Source organism: Pantherophis guttatus, chromosome 1 (assembly GCF_059756535.1).
Source record: "Pantherophis guttatus breed Tessera chromosome 1, ASM5975653v1, whole genome shotgun sequence".
Lineage (NCBI taxonomy): Eukaryota > Metazoa > Chordata > Lepidosauria > Squamata > Colubridae > Pantherophis > Pantherophis guttatus.
This window is the reverse complement of record NC_142063.1, coordinates 287,958,242-287,976,963: the sequence shown is the minus strand read 5'-3', so window position 1 is coordinate 287,976,963 and position 18,722 is coordinate 287,958,242. Positions and strand designations below refer to the sequence as shown.

Below are 18,722 nucleotides of genomic sequence, written 5' to 3'. Positions count from 1 at the left end.
GAAATACTAATGCTCTGATGGTCATTTCGAAAAATCCTTTCTTAGTGAGCACCTAGAAGCCAAGAGGAACATACGTGGCAAATTTCAAGTTTGTAGGCTTTACGGTTCTGGAAATTTCGTGATTAATGCGTCAGTGGTTTTCGCTTTTATATAGATAGATTAAATTTCTCCCTGGTGATGTTGATGTCCGGAATTTATAAAAGTGGAATTATTTTCTGCTTCACTATAGTTCTGAAGCCCAATGGAATTAAAAGAATAAGTATGTGAAAATGTCATAAAAAGTTTGCCTAGATCAGATCAACTCTTTCTCATAGTTTTTTGCTATACTGTACAATATTCCACCTTAAATCTTGGCTATATATGTAACCAACAGCATTGCAGTTCTTTCAGTGTTTTTCTTTTCTTTCCTTTTGCTTTTTAGTAGTATATAAGTATCTTTTGAATGCAATGCTATCCAAATGATAACCTCCTTCAAAAGTTCATCAAATTGCTTTAACTGTCTTATTATCATTTCTTTGATTATATTAGACTCTATTATGCATAAAGTTTGTAATTTTATCTTCAAATTGATTTCAGGAGAAAAGATAATCCGATTATATATTAATCCAATGTGTCTACTGTTTATAAGGAAATATTCAAATCTTCTTTCTGTTTCCTTCTTGGAGAGAAGAAAGAGGTGCCAAAAATTATTTGGGTAAAGGCATGGTCATGAACCTTTTCCAGCACCATAAAAGAAAATAACATCGTGTTAGACTGCAACAATTTAAAAATCATTATGTTAGGTCCTTGAGGTACTGCAAGTTCCACGTTGCTGATTCCTTCAATATGAGTAATTATATTCTTTTTGCTAATAAAATTCACATATTATGCTAAACAGTAAACACCGTTGGTTTCGATTTAATGTGATACACAAACCCAGTTGTAGTTTGGTGTGGAAAACACGCAGTATTGTAATTTAGAATTGTAATTTAGAATTGTAAGAAAAAACACAGTTCTTTCCTAAAATAGCAGAAGAAGAGGAATCTAGAAAGTCCTAGCTTTGAGCCCCAGAGGAATAAGGTAACCCTACCTTTTTGCCATAATTATCATTCCTGTTTGAAACTTTAGGTTTTCAAAAGCCAGGTGCTTTTTTAGTATTACATAACATAGATCCTGCTAATTATTGATCCATATTTATCTCCAGAATAACTAGGTTCAGTTGAAGAAATCTGATTTCTTCCATTTATAGCAGTTAAAAGAAAAGGCACTTTTATGTGGGATAAGAAATTTTTTACTTCCTACCTCTTCTGAGCAGTTATTAGAACCATAGAAATTCTTGTTCTTCTTTCATTTAGTTATTCCTTTATTTTGCCAACAGAATGTGGCAACTGCCAGCATTTCAGTTGCTTCCACTTGTGAAACCTGACATTAGATGAAGACGAATGCCATATGCTTGAAGTGATTTAGTTTTGCTTAAATGTTTCAGTATTTCTTTTACATTGTTCTCATATTTTATTTTCCAAAAATACAGTACACTAATATACACTTACCTGAGTACAGATGCATTGCTCTTTTGAATTTTGTGTTCTATACTTCTGACTTGAGATGATTTACTTTTCTGCTTTTATTTATTATATAGCTGTTTGTTTCCCCCAGAAAGGTAATGCTAGCATTGAACAGATAAAAATAAGTGTGCGTACTAATGCAAGAATATGTTGGATCACTATAGAATTTTTTTTTACATTTTATTAAAAAACAAAAACAAATGTGCAGTTGTTTTAATTTTCTGTATCCCTTTTCTTTCTTGTGCAGATCTTGGCAACTTGTAAATTTTGATAGACAACCAGCATCTTTTATCAGAATTGTTGGCACTCACAACACAGCTAATGAGGTAATGTAATAGATTAAAGTCTGTGGCATGCTGAACACTGAGTTATAATAACTCAGTTATCCTTACTCAATTATCCTTACTCAAGATTATACAAATATTAACTTCTTTCTGTTTAAAGAATCTAGTGAAGAAGAAAAATACTTCTTTTAATGAAAAGATACAGAATGTATTGGGGATTGAAAATGTTTCCTGCCAGTGTAGGGATATATATAAAATCATTGAATGTATGTATATATGCGTGTATATATATACATAACACTACATAAACTTCTTGAAAAAAGCTTAAAAAGCCAAAAAGCACTGGGTTAGAGATGGATTGGCATGGATAAAATTTGTCTATGTGGTCTCTGAGAGTTAGCATTGACATGCAATATTGCAAAAGTGATGCATCACCTGTGTAATTTAAATTTGAATATTTGCATATTGAGTATAGAAAATCTCCAGGAGAAATAATTTACTATTAAAGTTACAGTGAATTGATCATCTACTTAGTGATAAGCTAATTTAATAGGAAGCACCCTACTCTCTTTATTCTTTATATAAGTGTTGCCAAGGATTCCATTCATCTTCTCAGAATCAAGTCAGAAAGATGAAAGGATCTGAATATGAGTAACTGTAATTGGGTGACCACAGCAGATCAGATATTTTGATGGCAAATCAAGACAGAGGACCTGCAATGGCTGAAATTATTTCAGGAATTCTTCAGAGTTTGAAAGTTAAATTTTGTTTTTCTTTTGCCTGCTGCCACAAGCATACCAGGATATCTGGAGATATCCTAGCTGCACTAGAACATTTGTGGGTGATATTTATGTCCTCTTTGTGCAGGGCTTAAAAGGGGGCAGGTTTGGCAGGCAGATTGAGATGGGGATGGGGGCTGCTTTCTTGATATGCTAGAGAATATTGTCTACCAAGAAAGCAGGATGATTGAAGATGCTGAAAGAAAGAATAAAATGGAGCAGAAGAAGATATCAGAACTAGGAAGTTCTGAACACAGAACAAATGGTGTGAAATGACCTCAAGCAGTTTCCAACCCCTGAAAGAGAGAAGAAAAGTTGGACAAGTGAACAGAACAGCAGGAAAGCTGGGATGCCATGAAAAGGAGTTGTGGAGCAGAAGTGCTGAAGAGGGTGGTCTAGGTGCTGACTTTTCATAGAGTGGTTTAGAGGGGAATGTAGTTCAAAACAGTAAGCAAACCTGGAACTATTTTTCCCCCTCATCCTGCTTTCTAGCAAATCTAAATCACGTGGCACGGCTGTCCCCCCCCCCCCGTTCTACTTACCTTTGCAGACTCAGAAAAGGCTTCTTAATCCTCCTTTTTCAGCGCTGTGTGGTAGTGCCTGCAGTGCGCCTGTGCGCAAAGCGCATGTTTGGCGTGCATACATGCGTGAAGCAAACCAGTAGCAGACTTCAGAGTATTTCACCTCTGGATTATACCATACCTGGAGGAATCCAAATTTTCAATGCATTTTTTTTTCTAATTTGATTTATATGCCGCCCTTCTCCGGAGACTCAGGGCGGCTTACAATGTGCTAAGCATTCTATAAGTTAGCTTCTTTGAGGTACCTTGGTTGAAAAAAAATTGCCCTAAGGTGCACCATTTTGCTCATTTGAAAGTTACAGGAAAGAGAGTTTTAGTAGTATACATATTGTTGTATCCTAAACCAGGGGTCCCCAATCCCCAGGCTGTTGCCTGTTTGAAACCTGGCCACAGGAGAGATGGGCAAGCGTGCGCACACAAAGCTCAGTTCACGTGAGTGAAGGACGCTCACATGTGAAGCTCCATTTGCGTGAATGGAGCTTTACGCACGAGCACCCACCATTCAAGTGTCCTCTGCTTGCATGAATGGAGCTTCGCACACAAGCGCAAACACCCTCCGCTCAAACATGAAACTCCGTTCGCACAAGTAGAGGGTGCGTGTACATGCACTTACCACTCACATGCCCCCCTCCCATATTGGGCCAGGCTGCTAAACTGGAAAGTTTGGGCATTGCTGTCCTAAACCATCTTAGGCTGGCTTTTGGGAAATATGTAGGTATATATTTGATACGAAATGTATATAAAAAATATGTCTGTACAAAAGATCACAAGGTAAATATTTGATAAGAAAATATATAAAAGAAGATTCAAAGGAAACTCATCTATCTGAAATGGATAACTCGATTCCTTCTTATTTGCTGATGTTTCAGATAAATCTTTTAAGCAATTATTTTACAAGTCTTTTTTTAGCAGTGAATTGATTGTGTGGATGCCCTGTTATGGTAAATTAACTTTATAATCTTGCACATGATTTTGTTTGTTTTAATCTAAAACAGAATTGTGTTTTACTAAAAAGAAAGGTATTCTTTACCCAATAGAAAGTTAAAAATGAATATAAGTATTTAAGATCCCAAAGAGATATATGCCCTGAGGAATATTTGACAATATATTTTGAGCTACAAATATTCTTCCGTATCTTTGGTTTCAAGCTACATATTTATTCTCAGAAGACAACTTAACTATAGATAAAGACACAGATACAGATGTTTCTCCAGATGAAATCCTAGGCTATTTGGTGGAAAGTGTATCCTGTAGGACATTCCTTGTCTTCTATTCAGTTTTTATTGTGTTTGGTAGTAAAAGATGCTTTGATCTTAGAAGTGCTTGTTCATTGCTCCTAGAACCTGTATGCTTTTGCATATTTTATTTTTGCATATTTTATTATTTTTTTAAGCTAATTAGAGCATTCTATTTCCAAGATTGCATCCTTTTGACTAAAATAAGAGCAGATAGATTTTCAGTTGTTGCTATCTAGGTAAGGTGTGAATTATACTGAAAAATAATTGAGGAATGCCATATTTTTTGCTATCATATTTTCACTTATATAACTGCAGACACCAAGAACTCTATAGACCCCAGTATGATTCAGGTAAAAAAACAAAACTGAAATAAAACTATATGCTCAAGTGTCTGAAAAGTAAAAGTATATATAAGACTAATATGCATATCATTTTAATATTTCAGGAATTGAAATTTAATTGATGCAGTATACCAATTCTGTGCTATTCTTATTTGAAAAATACCACTCAAGTATAAAGATGAATCCCTTGAAAAACCTTGATCAGATAATTCTAAAATCACAAATCTATTGTATAAGACTAATTGAAGCCAGTTTCTTTGGTCCTTCATTTGATTTTTGTATTCTCTGTGCAATTGGACTTATCATACATAATAAGCTTCTTAGTATATCCCAAAGATGCTTTTTGAAGAGGCAACTGGACTTCCTTGTTTTTTCTTTGAAGACGTTTTGCTTCTCGTCCAAGAAGCTTCTTCAGTTCTGACTGGATGGTGGGGAAGGATTTATACTCCTTGCAGACAGCTGGTCATTGACAGCTGGAGGTGGCCTCAACAACTCTCTAAAAGAATGCAAATGACCAGCTGTCTGCAAGAAGAATAAATCCTTCCATTCTCCACCATCCAGTTAGAGCTGAAGAAGCTTTTTGGGTGAGAAGTGAAACATCTTCAAAGAAAAACAAGAAAGTCCAGTTGCCTCTTGAAAAAGCACCTTTGGGTCAACTATGACCTGGATGACTAAGAATCTCCATAGACCTATTGGGATATATGAATTGACTTTATAGTTTCAGTGAAGTAGTGCTAGTTGTTAGCTATTAAAAAATTTCTGTTTCTTCATATTTTTCTTGCCTGTTTAATACTAGTCTGCTTACCACCTGGTGTGTTGCTTTTAATAAGAAGCTTCAAAGACTAAAAAAAATTGTGATTATTAAATGAGATTCTTTGATGTTGCCTTCTTCCTGCCCCCCCCCCCACCCCAGTATGTTTCTGGAATATTAGTTCATATTCCTGTGGCATTTTCAGTTTTATACAAGACAACTGTAAGATTTTGTTAGGCTATTAATGATTTGATTTCTTGATCACTTTCTCAGCCTGATTTTGATTTCTTCAGTATCTCCTTTGGGATATGCACGTCAACTTTTTCTGCAAACTCAGTGGCAGTAGCAGAAGTTGATTGAAGGTATAACATTGTATACAATCCAATTCTATCTTCCAACTTAAGTCTTTAGATACTTAAATACCTTATGGGAAAGTGTGTCTTTGAATGAATTTTTGACTCCTGGCGATTACCTGGACAAGTCCCTACAGTTTCTTGGCAAGGCTTGTCAGAAATGGTTTGGCATTGCCTATTTCCTGGAGCTGAAGAGAGAGGCAATGGTCCAGATGCCTAAGACAGAACTAGAACTCAGTTCATGGTCTTGGTTTTAACCTGATTACTCACCATTACACTAAACTTGCTTTAAATATATGTTGTTGTAGCATAATTATTATTTCTTAATTGCTTGGGAAATGCAGATACTTTCCAGCTGTTATTTATCTTTCTCATGTAATCTGTTGTCATGCCTGATAATAGTAGCTCATGTTTTATTTTTCATCTTGGATTCTTGTTTGGAACAATGTAGACTAAAAATGAAGATGCTCTCAAGATGAATTTGTCTATTGATGACTGTCTGGACAAATAAGTTTTTCTTGGCAAGAATAAAAGGAGGTTTGCAACTGTTTTCTCATAAGATGCTTTTCAATTTCCCATCGTAGCCTACAGGTCTGGAATTCCTTGGCTGTTTTCCAACCGTGCTTAGCTTCTGAGCCTAAATGAGGTTGGGCAGGTACTGTTGCCTGCTCTATATCTTTGTTTAGTTAACAGAATTGTTTCTCTGTTAATTTCTTGGGGGTGGAAGCATACACATTGTACAATTCCATAATATACCAAGAAGATGTTCACATATTTGAAAAGGCCTGTTGAGTTTCAGTCTTATTTATTTTGTATCTTTCATTACTTTGATCTTACAATGTTTGTTCCAATTTTCTACAGCTTTTCCCTTGTAAAAGATTATTGTCTCATTAATATTCCTCAAATTCACTTAGTGCTGCAATCATTCTTATGTTCTTTTTATACTTAGGCTTTTTTTCCTGGTTATTCCTGTAAGATTTCTTATAAAAATTTAGAACATTGCTGACTTAAAACTCAGAAGACATGTTTTTTATATTTTGCCAGATTTATTTTCCTATATATGTTGTTTGGCCCAAAGAAGATTCTTATATAAGATTTACTCTAAAGCTGATATTCACTGTTTATTTTATGATTAGTATCTGCTGAGTCTTGTAATTGTTGAGAACTATATCACAGATGTACATGATCTGTGACCTTTCCAGTCTTTAAAATTTCAGGTCCTATAATTCATAAGTGATTTTCAACTCCAGAGTTTTTGGATGAAATAGATATCCCCTTCATTCTAGCATTAGGCTGAGTTATGGGACTGAAACAGTTTTATTATCTTGGGTGATAGACCTTGACTGATGAACTAGATTAAGAATGTGCCCCCATTGTCTGAGTTTTGGAATATGTTGCTGTCAACTAAATATCTTTCCTTGCTGTCGCTTAAGGATACCTTTGAAATTGGCACTAGACTGAATATATAAGCAAAATGAAAGATTTAAAAATGTTTCTCCTTGACATGAGAGGGCAGCAGTGCTCCTGATCAAGAATAGCCTCCAAGCTCTTGCCTCTCCATTGGCAACAACTCTCCAGCTTTGAAATTGTGTTTCTTGTGCTCTTCCTCCTTGTTCTGATCCTGACCCTGGATTGACATTTGGACCAATTGATGCAATTCTCTGGCACTTGGACCTGAGCTGTGATAACTCTCATAGCCTTCCATCCGTTTATCTCCGGTTTGCAGATTGTTGGAAGCTCAAGTTACCAAACAGGTTACAAACTCTGTGAACTTTCAACCGTGCCTTCCTTTCTCCTTTACTTGCTCATACACATATATGCACCATGTCCTTATTCCCGCCTTTGCTCACTCATGCCCATCAGTATCCTCATTCCTGGGCCTCCCAGCATTTGCACACAGACATGTACCATCAGTGTCCTCCTGTGGCCTCCCTGCACCCATACATATGTACACACCCACCAGTGCCCACTTTCCCCTTTTGCTCAGTCATACCCTCCAAGACTCTCCTTCCTGTGCCTCCATATCCTCCCTCCTCACCTCCATGCAGTCACACATTTGTACACACCCACCGGTACCATCCTTTCCTGGGGCTCCCTATGCTAATACACATATGCACTCATCAGTGCCTTCCTTCCTGGGCCTTCTTAGAGCCTACTGGCGGCACAGTCATTAGAATGCAGTACTGCAGGCTAATTCTGCCATCTGCCAGCAGTTCAATCCTAACTGGCTCAAGGTTGACTCAGCTTTCCATCCTTCCGAGGTTGGTAAAATGAGGACCCAGATTGTTGGGGCAATATGTTGGCTCTGTAAACCACTTAGAGAGGGCTGCAAAGCACTATGAAGCGGTATATAAGTCTATAAGTGCTATTGCTAGTAATATCTTCCTTTTCTGGCCTTCTGAAGCTTGCAGCGTTTGCACTGCAGCACAACAGCTCTCAGCCCCAATTTGTATGCAGCCTGTTTTTTCCCATTCCTTGTTGCTGCTTGTCAGGGAATTCTTCCACACTTCTCACTTCTCATCCCATGAGGTTTGGGGTTACTACAACAACTAGAACTGCCTGGATTGCTGTGGTCACATTACAACATGCTTTAGGACCACATTGCTCATTGATGGCAGCTATGGTCCCAATTGCTATCTGCAACTGAAGGACTACCTGTTTGCTACTTAAAGTTGCAGGAGTAAATTTGACGGCTTTTAAATTGATTAGAGAAATAAATAGCAATGAATATGACCTTTCAAGCCATAAATACTTCAGGGCTAAAATTCCTGGGAGACTTCAGATAATAAACCTAATTCAGCATTAATATGGATGTTATTTTCCAATAAGCTCGCTGATATTACATATACAGCTTATGAGTTGATATTTCCTCTGAGAGAGAAAATTGTTTCTTGGGGATGTTGGTTTTCAGTGTATCGGTTTGAAATAGATATCTTCAACTGATTATTTTGTGTGATTAGTGTTGCCTTTCTGTTTATTAGGATATATTTTGTTGTGATAATTTTATTACATTTAGTTAGTTATATGAGAAGTTATTATTATCTGCCCAGAGCAGGATCATTTTGGAAAGGAATTGCTAATATATTAAATACTAAAATTGTGCTGAAACAGCTTTTAGACCTTCAGATTTAACTATTGATTGTGCAGCTTTTCCCATGAAAAGCACTCTGGTTTGAGATAATTGATCAACTTACTGAAATTCAATTCTCAGATTGTGATAGTTAGAAAAACAGCAGCAGCTGTTAAAAAAAATGAAAATTGTATTTCGCAAAGTGTCTTCAAAGCAACAGATCCACACATTTGGAAATGAGACATCACTCAGATAATTGAAGGAAGAGCTGTAATGTAAATACAGATAGGACTCGTTTTCCTTGTGCTATTTCTCTAATGAGCATGAGGATCCAGGCAGAGATGGAATAACAAGAGTAGCATATTCAGGCAGCTCTCCAGGCCAAAATAATATCAAATATAAAGAACCCCAAGTCAGATATATTTTGACACACATTCTTGAGTAATGGAACAGCCCATTGCTATTGGACTTTAAAGAAGTATCTTCAAGTACTGAGCCTGCGTGTCTTTTTGAACAACCAAACATCATGTCTAAAGGTGTACTGGTTTCATATGTATGGTCAGGCTTCTGGATTGTGATGTAGAGCATACAGAGACAGTATGACGCAGGGGCTAGTTATTACTTGAATATGTCTGGTCAATGTTCAGTGACACTTTAAAAAGCTACCGTACTTGGATTTTTGGCTGCAGCAAAGATGAGAAAACAAGGAGAAAGTATTCTAATGCTTGAAAAGGTGATGTTACATCAGTTATTTATTTTAGTCCTTTCTTCCAGAGAGATAGCAGTCAGCTAAAATCATAAAAAATTCCTATTTCTATTAAAAGAGGGCTGGAGATAATATTTCTACAATTCACAGTTAGAAATAAAGTGACAGGTCAGGGTATTTACTGGTTTTTTTAACTGCTTGGATAATATTTACTCATTTCCAGTGTTATTCTGTGAAATTAATTGGCATTAACTATCAGATCAAAGAGGAATGTTTTTTAAAAAAACATTTTACAGAAGAAGATTACAAAGTAGTGTCATTGGAATGATTCCTTCTGGTGCTTTACAAGAGATTTACTTGTATTTTAAAACATATGCAGAAAGATATTAACATATAGGATATTATTAGTTAATCTGTTTCTGTAGTGGTTTAAAAGGAAAAAAAAACTTTTCTAAAAAATTCAGCATCTTACTCATCAATCTAAAGCAAAAATCCAAACAGACTTGTTATAACTGTTAATCATAAAAGTGTATTACATATTTCTCCCCTTAGGTGGCAATTTTATTCAACTAGTAGCATTTTAACCCCTTTTTATCATTCATATTCAAGTGGTATTAACTAAATTTCAAGTTTGGTTAATACCACTGGTGGCACTAAAGTTCTTCAAGCCTTTATAATCTCACTCCAGTGGCACATATTATCCAGTTATCTTTTCAAAAAATATATAGAACAAATAGCAATCAAAACTATAGTTTTAAGTCTTTGACAAATTATCTCTTACAAGATATATCTGTTGCCAACGAAGAGCCTGAGAGATAATTTTCAAAGCTTTTGTTCAGTGACATGTTCAGGGAATTACTGGAATTCCCATTTTTCAGTGAGCTAAAGGCAATAGATGTGCTTCACATACCTATTTAAAGTCTTAAAGTCTTACAGATGAGATCAAGCTGAATCTGAAGCCCCAACCAACTACTGAATTAACAGAGCGCAGATGTGCAAAACACCACCTATTTTATTTCAAAGTAGGCACAAAGGTAAAAAGGGGCAGGTTTCTATCATGCTGTGTCAAATAATTAAAGATGGTAAAATGTCTTTCCATAAGTGTCAACCCTTCTAGGTTGACGGGTTGTTGTTTTTTTGCATACATTTGAGATTGCTTATTAAAACATATTTGCACTTGATTTGAATAAATCAAACTTTGTTTTTCTTTTCATTCAAAATTCTACCACTTTTGACCAGAGCCAATACTGCTGTCAGTGGCACAGTGTAGAAATTGCTACTTTACTCTACAGGTGTGGATAAAGATTATTATACCATGGAATACAATTATCTGTCTGCCATAGGCTGGTGATGGTAAACCTTTAAAAGAATTCACTTTTAAAAAATATTCATATAGTACATTTTACTCTTTTGAACAATTCTTGTTTCAGAGAACATTTTCCACATTTAAAGAGAGCACTAAGAAAGATACTTTACTGAGAATATTAGGGATCACTAAATTCTCATTCTCTGCTTAATAAATATGCTTGAATTCAACAATTGACACTGTTACTGTACATGGTTGGAGTCTTCCCTACTAAGGAACAAACCATTTTGCAATTTTGGATTCTTTTAGTATAGCACCTTACATTTAGTCATATATTTAGTTAGTTTAGTTTACTTCATTGTCATTGTACCTCGTACAACGAAATTAAATGCCATCTTCAGTGTAGCCCAGGATGAGACGGATCTTTAAGAATGTTTTAAGAATGTAAGTCTTTATTAGATAAAGAATTGATATCATGTCGAGCTTTCCCAGAGTTGTTGCCAGCTTTATAAATAGGCTATTAAACCACAGCTATGAAATAAGAATTATGTTTTTGCAGCCCAATATTTATTCATACTTAGAAATTCAGTTTGGACTATGAATTAAAGTGCAGTTTATGTTTGCCACAATTATCTAATTTTTCTGTCAAAATTAAATAATTGAGACAGCAAAAATACAGCATATTAAAACAATATTTTAAAACTTACAAAATCTATAATTTTACAGCAATGAAAATTAAAGACAATGCAAATGCATCAGCAATCAGAAAAGTATTGTAAGTAGACACATCTGGAAAAATCTGATGGAAAAAAATAAGTACCAGTTGTTTATGATCAAGTGAGTAATTGTGAAATTCAGTCAGCTTTGTATGTTTTCATGGTATCAGTATAGCAAAGGAAATAGCCATGACGAAACATCAGAAATTGTGATCACATGACCACAGCTTGCTGTGATGATGTAATTGTGAACTAGGCACTGAATGCTCAAATTTTAATCATGTGAACCAGGGGTGAAATGCTCCCGGTTCGGACCAGATCACCTGATCCGGTAATGATAGCGACGGGTGGCTTGGAGAACCAGTAGGAAAAATCCCTGCGCCCCCCCACCCCATGCCCAGCTGAGCCGCACGATCATCAGAGGCTGTTTTTTTTACTTTTAAAAGCATTTTTTCTACAACCTCTTTGGCCGAAAAAATGCTTTTAAAAGTTTAAAAAAAAAAAAAAGCCTCTGATGATTGTGTGGCTCAGCTGGGATCGTCAGAGGCTTTTAAAAGCATTTTTTCTACAACCTCTTTGACCGAAGAGGTTGTAGAAAAAATGCTTTTAAAAGTAAAAAAAAAAAAAAAAGTTGGCCACACTCATCCAGTCACATTACCCCCCCCACACACACACACATACACACACACATCAAGCCATGCCCAGAGAACCGGTAGTAACAAATTTTACATTTCACCATTGATGTGAACACAAAAATGCTGCACCGCCAGAACTTGGAGGACAGGTTGTAACTACCAGTTGTTCGGCATGGTTGTTTGAACAGTCACTAAATGCATGATCATTAACCGAGGACCACCTTTAATCACTTAGGCTTTTGTAAATTATAGTCAGCTTCATCACATTTAGGGAACATAGCCCTGAGATATTGATCAGAAGGTTACTTTTTCCCCAAATAATGGTGAAAAAGTTCTCATATAAATTGAAAAGAAGATGCTGCTGAAAACAAATTAATGACTGCAGACATTGTTGCTAGAAAATGTGGATGTTTTTGAAGATTGGATTTAAAAGAGAGTGTTTAACATTTTTTGTAAAGCCCAAACAGAGCTTATACTTCACTTCATAACTTTTGCTTGCTTCATAACCATCCAGTTTTGTTCCCTTCCTTTGTTATTTCTCTCTGATTCTATCACTATCTTGGGGTTTGTTTGTTTTTTCTGTTTCCAGAAGTACGGAGAAGAATGGCTGTGTACTTGTAGCTTTATGTATATCACTGTGAATTTTCTGTGTGTGGTTATGATTGGAATATGTGATGGGAAATTAGTTTTATAAAGGAAGTGGTTTATTGTATGGCAATTGATTTTTATCAATTATTATTCTTTCCATGTATTATTATTTCTCTTGTTTTGGACACTGGTTTCTTACAGTTATATGTAAACACATACTAATAGGTTGTATGTACATTTTTATTGTGAGGGAGAAAAAGATCAGGATTATTTCTAGATAAAAGTGCCCCCCTTATGTTAACAAGTTGGGAAACCTGGCTTTGCACAGGTTTTGTATTTGTTTGTTTGGTCTACTTTTCCTTTTTCTAATAGATCATCTTAAATTCAGGATGATCCTTCTAGATCCGTGATGGCGAACCTATGGCACTCATGCCTGAAATGGAATGCGGAGCCATGTCACCTGGCACATGCGGCACCGTCTATTCCTCTTCCAGGTTTCCGGCGCGCATGCGCATGTGATGATCAGTTGGCCTTTGTGCCTGTGGCCGTGCCAGAAACCAGAAGAGCTGGTCTTCCATTTTCCGGTGTGAGCATGTGTGTCAGGCAGCTGATCGGCGTGTGCACATGTGCGGCAGTAACCGGAAGACTTGTTGGAAACCGGAAGTACCTTTTCTGTACCTTTTACCCTCTGGGCGGCTCCTCTTCCTGGTCGCGGCCCTGACGAGCACACAAAGTGCTCCCTTTGCCGTGCCGAAAAGGTTCGCCATCACTGTTCTAGATACTGAGGCTGTGCAGCTGTTCTGAAGGGAAGAAAGTTTGCAAGAGTGCCTTATATAGCACTTTGTCCTAAAAAGTTGCAGTATAACCTGGGGAAAGTTATGTTTTATTTAAAGAGCTATATACATGCTCTTATAGCTCTGAAACATTTTTTCTCATCAAAGTGTTGTATAACCATGTATTAAATTACATATTGTTGTTCAGGGAAGGAAGCGAATGTGGCCCTTAGTCGGGGGAGAGGAATTAAATAAATTAAGTTGTTTGGTCTGTCTATATGTTCCATGTTTATGCTAGATGCAAATCATTTAGATCTACCTACGCTTGTGCTTTTATTGTAGTAATTTAAGTTTGTTGTTCTTTCAGGTATTTCATTGTGTACATTTTGAATGCCCATCCCAAAACACTCTACAGAAGGAAGAGACTAATGAAGAAGATGCTGGCCCAGGTGGACAGCACCTGGCAACCTGCTCGCCTCAAGCTTCAAGCACCAGTTCTGTGCATTCTCTCCCAGGATCTGTTTCATATCCATAATTGCAGCAGCAATTTTATGAGAATGGAGAAGAACGTTTGAAATCTCAGTGCCACAAAAACATTTTTCACTTTTAACCTGCAAGCACCTCTTCACTTTCCGAATGAACTTTTCAAGGGGATCATAGTATCAAGCAGCCAGAGGTGCTTCGATTTATAAGGCTGCCTGAAGACAAAACTGGGCCACCACATTGCACTTTCCATTGATTAAAATCAGAAGTATGGGGGGAGAAAATAGTCTTTCTCATCAAGTTTCCTATTTGTACCCTACCTCTTTAAACCAAACCAAATCAGATAGAGCAGAAAGAAGCAAAACCACATCATTTTGTTATATAAATAGGTTGTGTATACCATATCAAAAAATATTATTACATGTGCTTGTAAAAGGAGTATTAAAAATGAATCTTTTTTGAGATGTTTATTAAAAAAAACTATGGAAACCACTTTTTATTTAACTTATTCTTAATCCACATCCTTTGTAAATTATAAACCATTTTCACACTGTGTTTATATTTATACAACTAAATTTCTTTCCTTGTTTTTTCCCATCATATTCTGATAAAACTTTTCCTTCTTTATCATGGCATATGTGGTAACTCCACTTGACAGATACATCTATCTGATAGTTGGGCATCTAATAATCTTACTCCATTATTCTGTTTGACAGAGAAAAACCCTTAAAGAGATTGTGCATAAAACAATTCAATCCAGGGATACAATATTGGAATTTTTAACTATTTGATATGATGTATAAAATTGTCACTTTTTATCCCTGATTACCTTGTACCCAAGAAGAGAGATGTATTGATCCTGTTAAAAAATATTAAAGTGCTTTAATTCCAGCAGCAGGGATCGATAGGTATCTCCAAACATTTCTTTTCTTGAAAAACTTTTTTTTTTTACAAATATTGCAGCTAAGCTTCATGTGTGGGAATACATTGATAGCAATTTATATTTGGGCTACTGGGTCTGGGCTGCAAAAAGCTGTCATCACAAGATGGCAATAATGAGTTGTTATCTGCATTTGTTTTCTGCCATCTAATGGTCATTCCACATTTTGCGCTCTAGATCTGCTAGATCTAATAAATATTTTACTGAAATATTTGTTTTTAAAAAAGCACAATAATATTCCAATATGATTTTAAAAGAAATCCTTCTGAGACTCTTGATAGAATCGTCATATGCATAGATTGAGTTTTATGGTTGGATTTTATTTGCATTTGAGTAATTTGCATTCAAGCAGTAGTTATTCTTTGTACTTTAATCAGATTGTTGGTTTGATTATTCTAAAAATGTTCACATGTAGCATTCTCTTATTTTTTCTGCCTCTTTTCTCATTGGGGGGGAGGTTTAAAAAAACTATACATTTGCACATGAACATCAATGCCATTAATTCATCCTGTTAGGAAATGAAATGCATTTGTAATGAAGTTTGTGATTCTGGAGAATATTATTGTTAATTATTTTTTAATTTGTGTGAAATAATTTGGTGCAAATTGTTTTGAATATGGTGATCTATAAATAACTTTGCAATAGTTAAATGTAAGTACTTGCATTCTGCTAAAAGCTGTTTATAATAAAACTGAGAATTAGATCACAATTATGATTGCAGATCAATAAACTAAAAAGAAGTTTTTCATCTGCTATTACATAAACCAATCTGGCAAAAGAACTGCAGTATGAAATACAATGCCAACATATGTGTTTAGTTAATGAATGAACAGCCCAACAACAATTGACATCCGTACAGACTGGAGAATGAAACCTTTTGGTATATCTGCAAATGGGCAGTTGTGTATCTGTCCAAAAACAAAAAGAAGGAGTAATGGAGTTCTCGGTGCTCTCTAAGCTTGGTTGTTTGCTTGCAACCATTTCCTTACCCAACTAGGTAACATCAATTTGAATTCTTTAATGCAGGGGTTCCCAACCCACAGTTCGTGGATCTGCACCAGGCCACAGCCTGCGAGAAACCAGGCCATGCAATCAAGCGAAGCCCCATCTGTGGGATGAAGGCAGCACATGAAACCACACACCACTCCGGTCCACAGAAACATCTCTCCACGGAACCAGTCCCTGGTGCCCAAAAAGCTGGGGGCTACTGCTTTAATGTTATCTACTTGAGTAAATTAAATGTCTGTAATCAAACAACCACGTTTAGGGAGCACCAAATACTCCACAATTCAACCTTGAACTACAAATAACTTCTATTTGAAAGAGTAATCCTTATCCTGTTAATGCATGTAGATAAATATCATATATTGTTAAAATTGGGCAATATCTGTGAGACTCTATGCTAGTCTTTCAAGGAACCCTAGTAGTACTAAAACCAGGAGGAAGTGTTGATTTTAATAGTCATCTAGAAATGTCTTTAGTTAAGTGTAGTGAATAGGTTTGAAATAGATTGTTAACAGCAATCAAACTGATTCTGAACAAGGGGGTTTCCAATCTATTTAAAGTCCTAAAGCTGCAAATTTTCCTTTCATTTTCCTCTTTAATAGAATTTTTATCTAGGGCCTTCCTATGAAGACTATATGAGATATAGTGATTAAAAAAGTACTGCTTTCTCACTCAAGCAACGCAAGTTTCTTATGTATGATTTAGAGATAGAGATAGAGCTTAAGGATAGGCTGCAAGATAGTCCTAATCACTTTACAAAGCTGAAATGTATTTATTTGATTTATAACCTGTATTTTTCTCCACACCAACACTAGCACTACCTTATCTGATCAGCACCATCATTCTCTAATCTGAGTTTGTCTTCATTCAGCCCATGGCTTCCTTGAATCTCAATCTTGTGAAACTTTTAGAAAGTCTTGTGTTAGTTATTCATCTTATGAAATCACCCATGAAAAGGGGCAATATCACATTTTCAGAAAAGCAAGAAAAGAAAAAAAAAAGCTGCTGATGCTGGATCTTTAATCTTTCTGCTGCAGTTCAGAAATAGGATGTAAAGATCAAACCTCAAAAATTATATTGATTCTTCTTATGGTTGCTTTTAACTGACTCCCATATCCTCTAATTATTTTCTATAGCCTCATAACATAAGCATTCCCTTTATGAAATGATGTAATAAGATGTAATATATCATCCTCAGCAGTGACTGCACACAATTCTTGCTAAAATGTGTGCAACTTGCAATTACACCAATCTGTTTTAAGAATGGATACATTTACCCTATCAATATGCCTTTTCAATTGTGATTTTCACTGATATAAGTTATTTCATCTTTGAGCAGAGGCTTTTGCCCCCCCCCCCAGCCCCCACATACACAGCATCTTCAGAGTGAGGGAAAAATACAATTACTGCCTATTTTCACTTAACACTAGGAAACCTTTTAAAGTCTATATCCATAATGGAATGTTTTCTTCCATATTCAAACTGCTTTTTTGAATACTTCCCACAATTTTCTTTTTAACAGTTTGGTGATTGAGCAAGAGAGTTTTTCACAGATAAAGACCTCTTAACTGTTTATAAAAGCTCATATTAGTGCAAGCTCCTGTGAAATATAATTAGAATAATTAATGAATTATGAAAGTGCCACGGTTCATTTTTCTGGAAATTCAGTTTCAAATAGTACTTTCATCCTCATGGTATCTTTATCAGAGATTGAAGAGCTATATTTTCTTTAAAGAAAATGTCTTGCAAATAATCTAGATAATATTTTGTACCATAGTTAAATTTCTAGAAATATGTGGCGCAACAAAAGTGGCCTTTAAAAGTTGCTAAGAAAATTCATTTCTTTAGCTGAGCAGAAATTACTCAGTTCTCTGGTTTAGCCATACTTAAATTATTAAAGCACAGGGAAAAAAGCATTTGTTTTAATAGTATCTGATTTAAGGAAGAAAAAACTAAATGCATGCCTGCTTTATTCTGAACAATTGTGATTTTTTTCCCTCATGGCTGTAGACATTTAGCAGCATCTGCTTATTTCTTTTTCCCAAGCTTCCAACTCTAAACAGCAAACACATATACAGAGCCCACAGTGGATTAAGCTCGGAAAACAAGTATGCTGAAGCCATTTTGTGTTTTATATTTAAAAAGATAATAATATGGAGTGAGTGGAACAGTAACAACCTCAAGAAACAATTCCCTGGGGAAAGACAACCCAGCCAAGCACTGCAATAATGAACAAATGAAATTAAAATATCAGCAACAGTATAAAAGAACCAGGAAAAACAATCCCAAATTAGTCAAAATTAAATCTGCCAACACGATAAAAATGTACAGGTAGTCCTCAGGTTATGGCTGCAGTTGGGATCCATATTTCCATCGCTAAATGATGTGATCATAGAGCAGGATGTCACATGAGCAGATCAGTTAACAATGGCAATCTTGGCAGTCCCCATTGCTACAATAATTCCAGGATTGTCTGGGTGTTCAGCAGGAAGAGGAAGGAGTTCCAAACAAGTGTGGGGAAGCTGCAGGCAGATTGGCTGGAGGCACAGGTGAGTTGGGAATGACTCCAGGTGGGTGCTATAACATATGGGTGGGTCAATGGAGACCCTGAGTGTGATAGAGCACAGGT

General features: G+C 36.0%; 1 protein-coding gene across 6 annotated transcripts in view; it reads left to right on the top strand.

The window, feature by feature from the left end:
• Positions 1–15,797, top strand: part of BTBD9 (BTB domain containing 9) — a 128,369-nt gene extending 112,572 nt beyond the window's left edge. For all 6 annotated transcript variants that reach the window (XR_015731481.1, XM_034428028.3, XM_034428030.2 and 3 more), the window contains 2 exons: positions 1,792–1,870; positions 14,033–15,797. Coding sequence is in view for 5 of the 6 variants with exons in the window: in XM_034428028.3 (XP_034283919.1) it covers positions 1,792–1,870; positions 14,033–14,200 (247 nt within the window). In the remaining variant the exon portion in view is untranslated. The remainder of the gene's footprint in view (positions 1–1,791; positions 1,871–14,032) is intronic.
• The last annotated feature ends 2,925 nt before the right edge of the window (positions 15,798–18,722 follow it).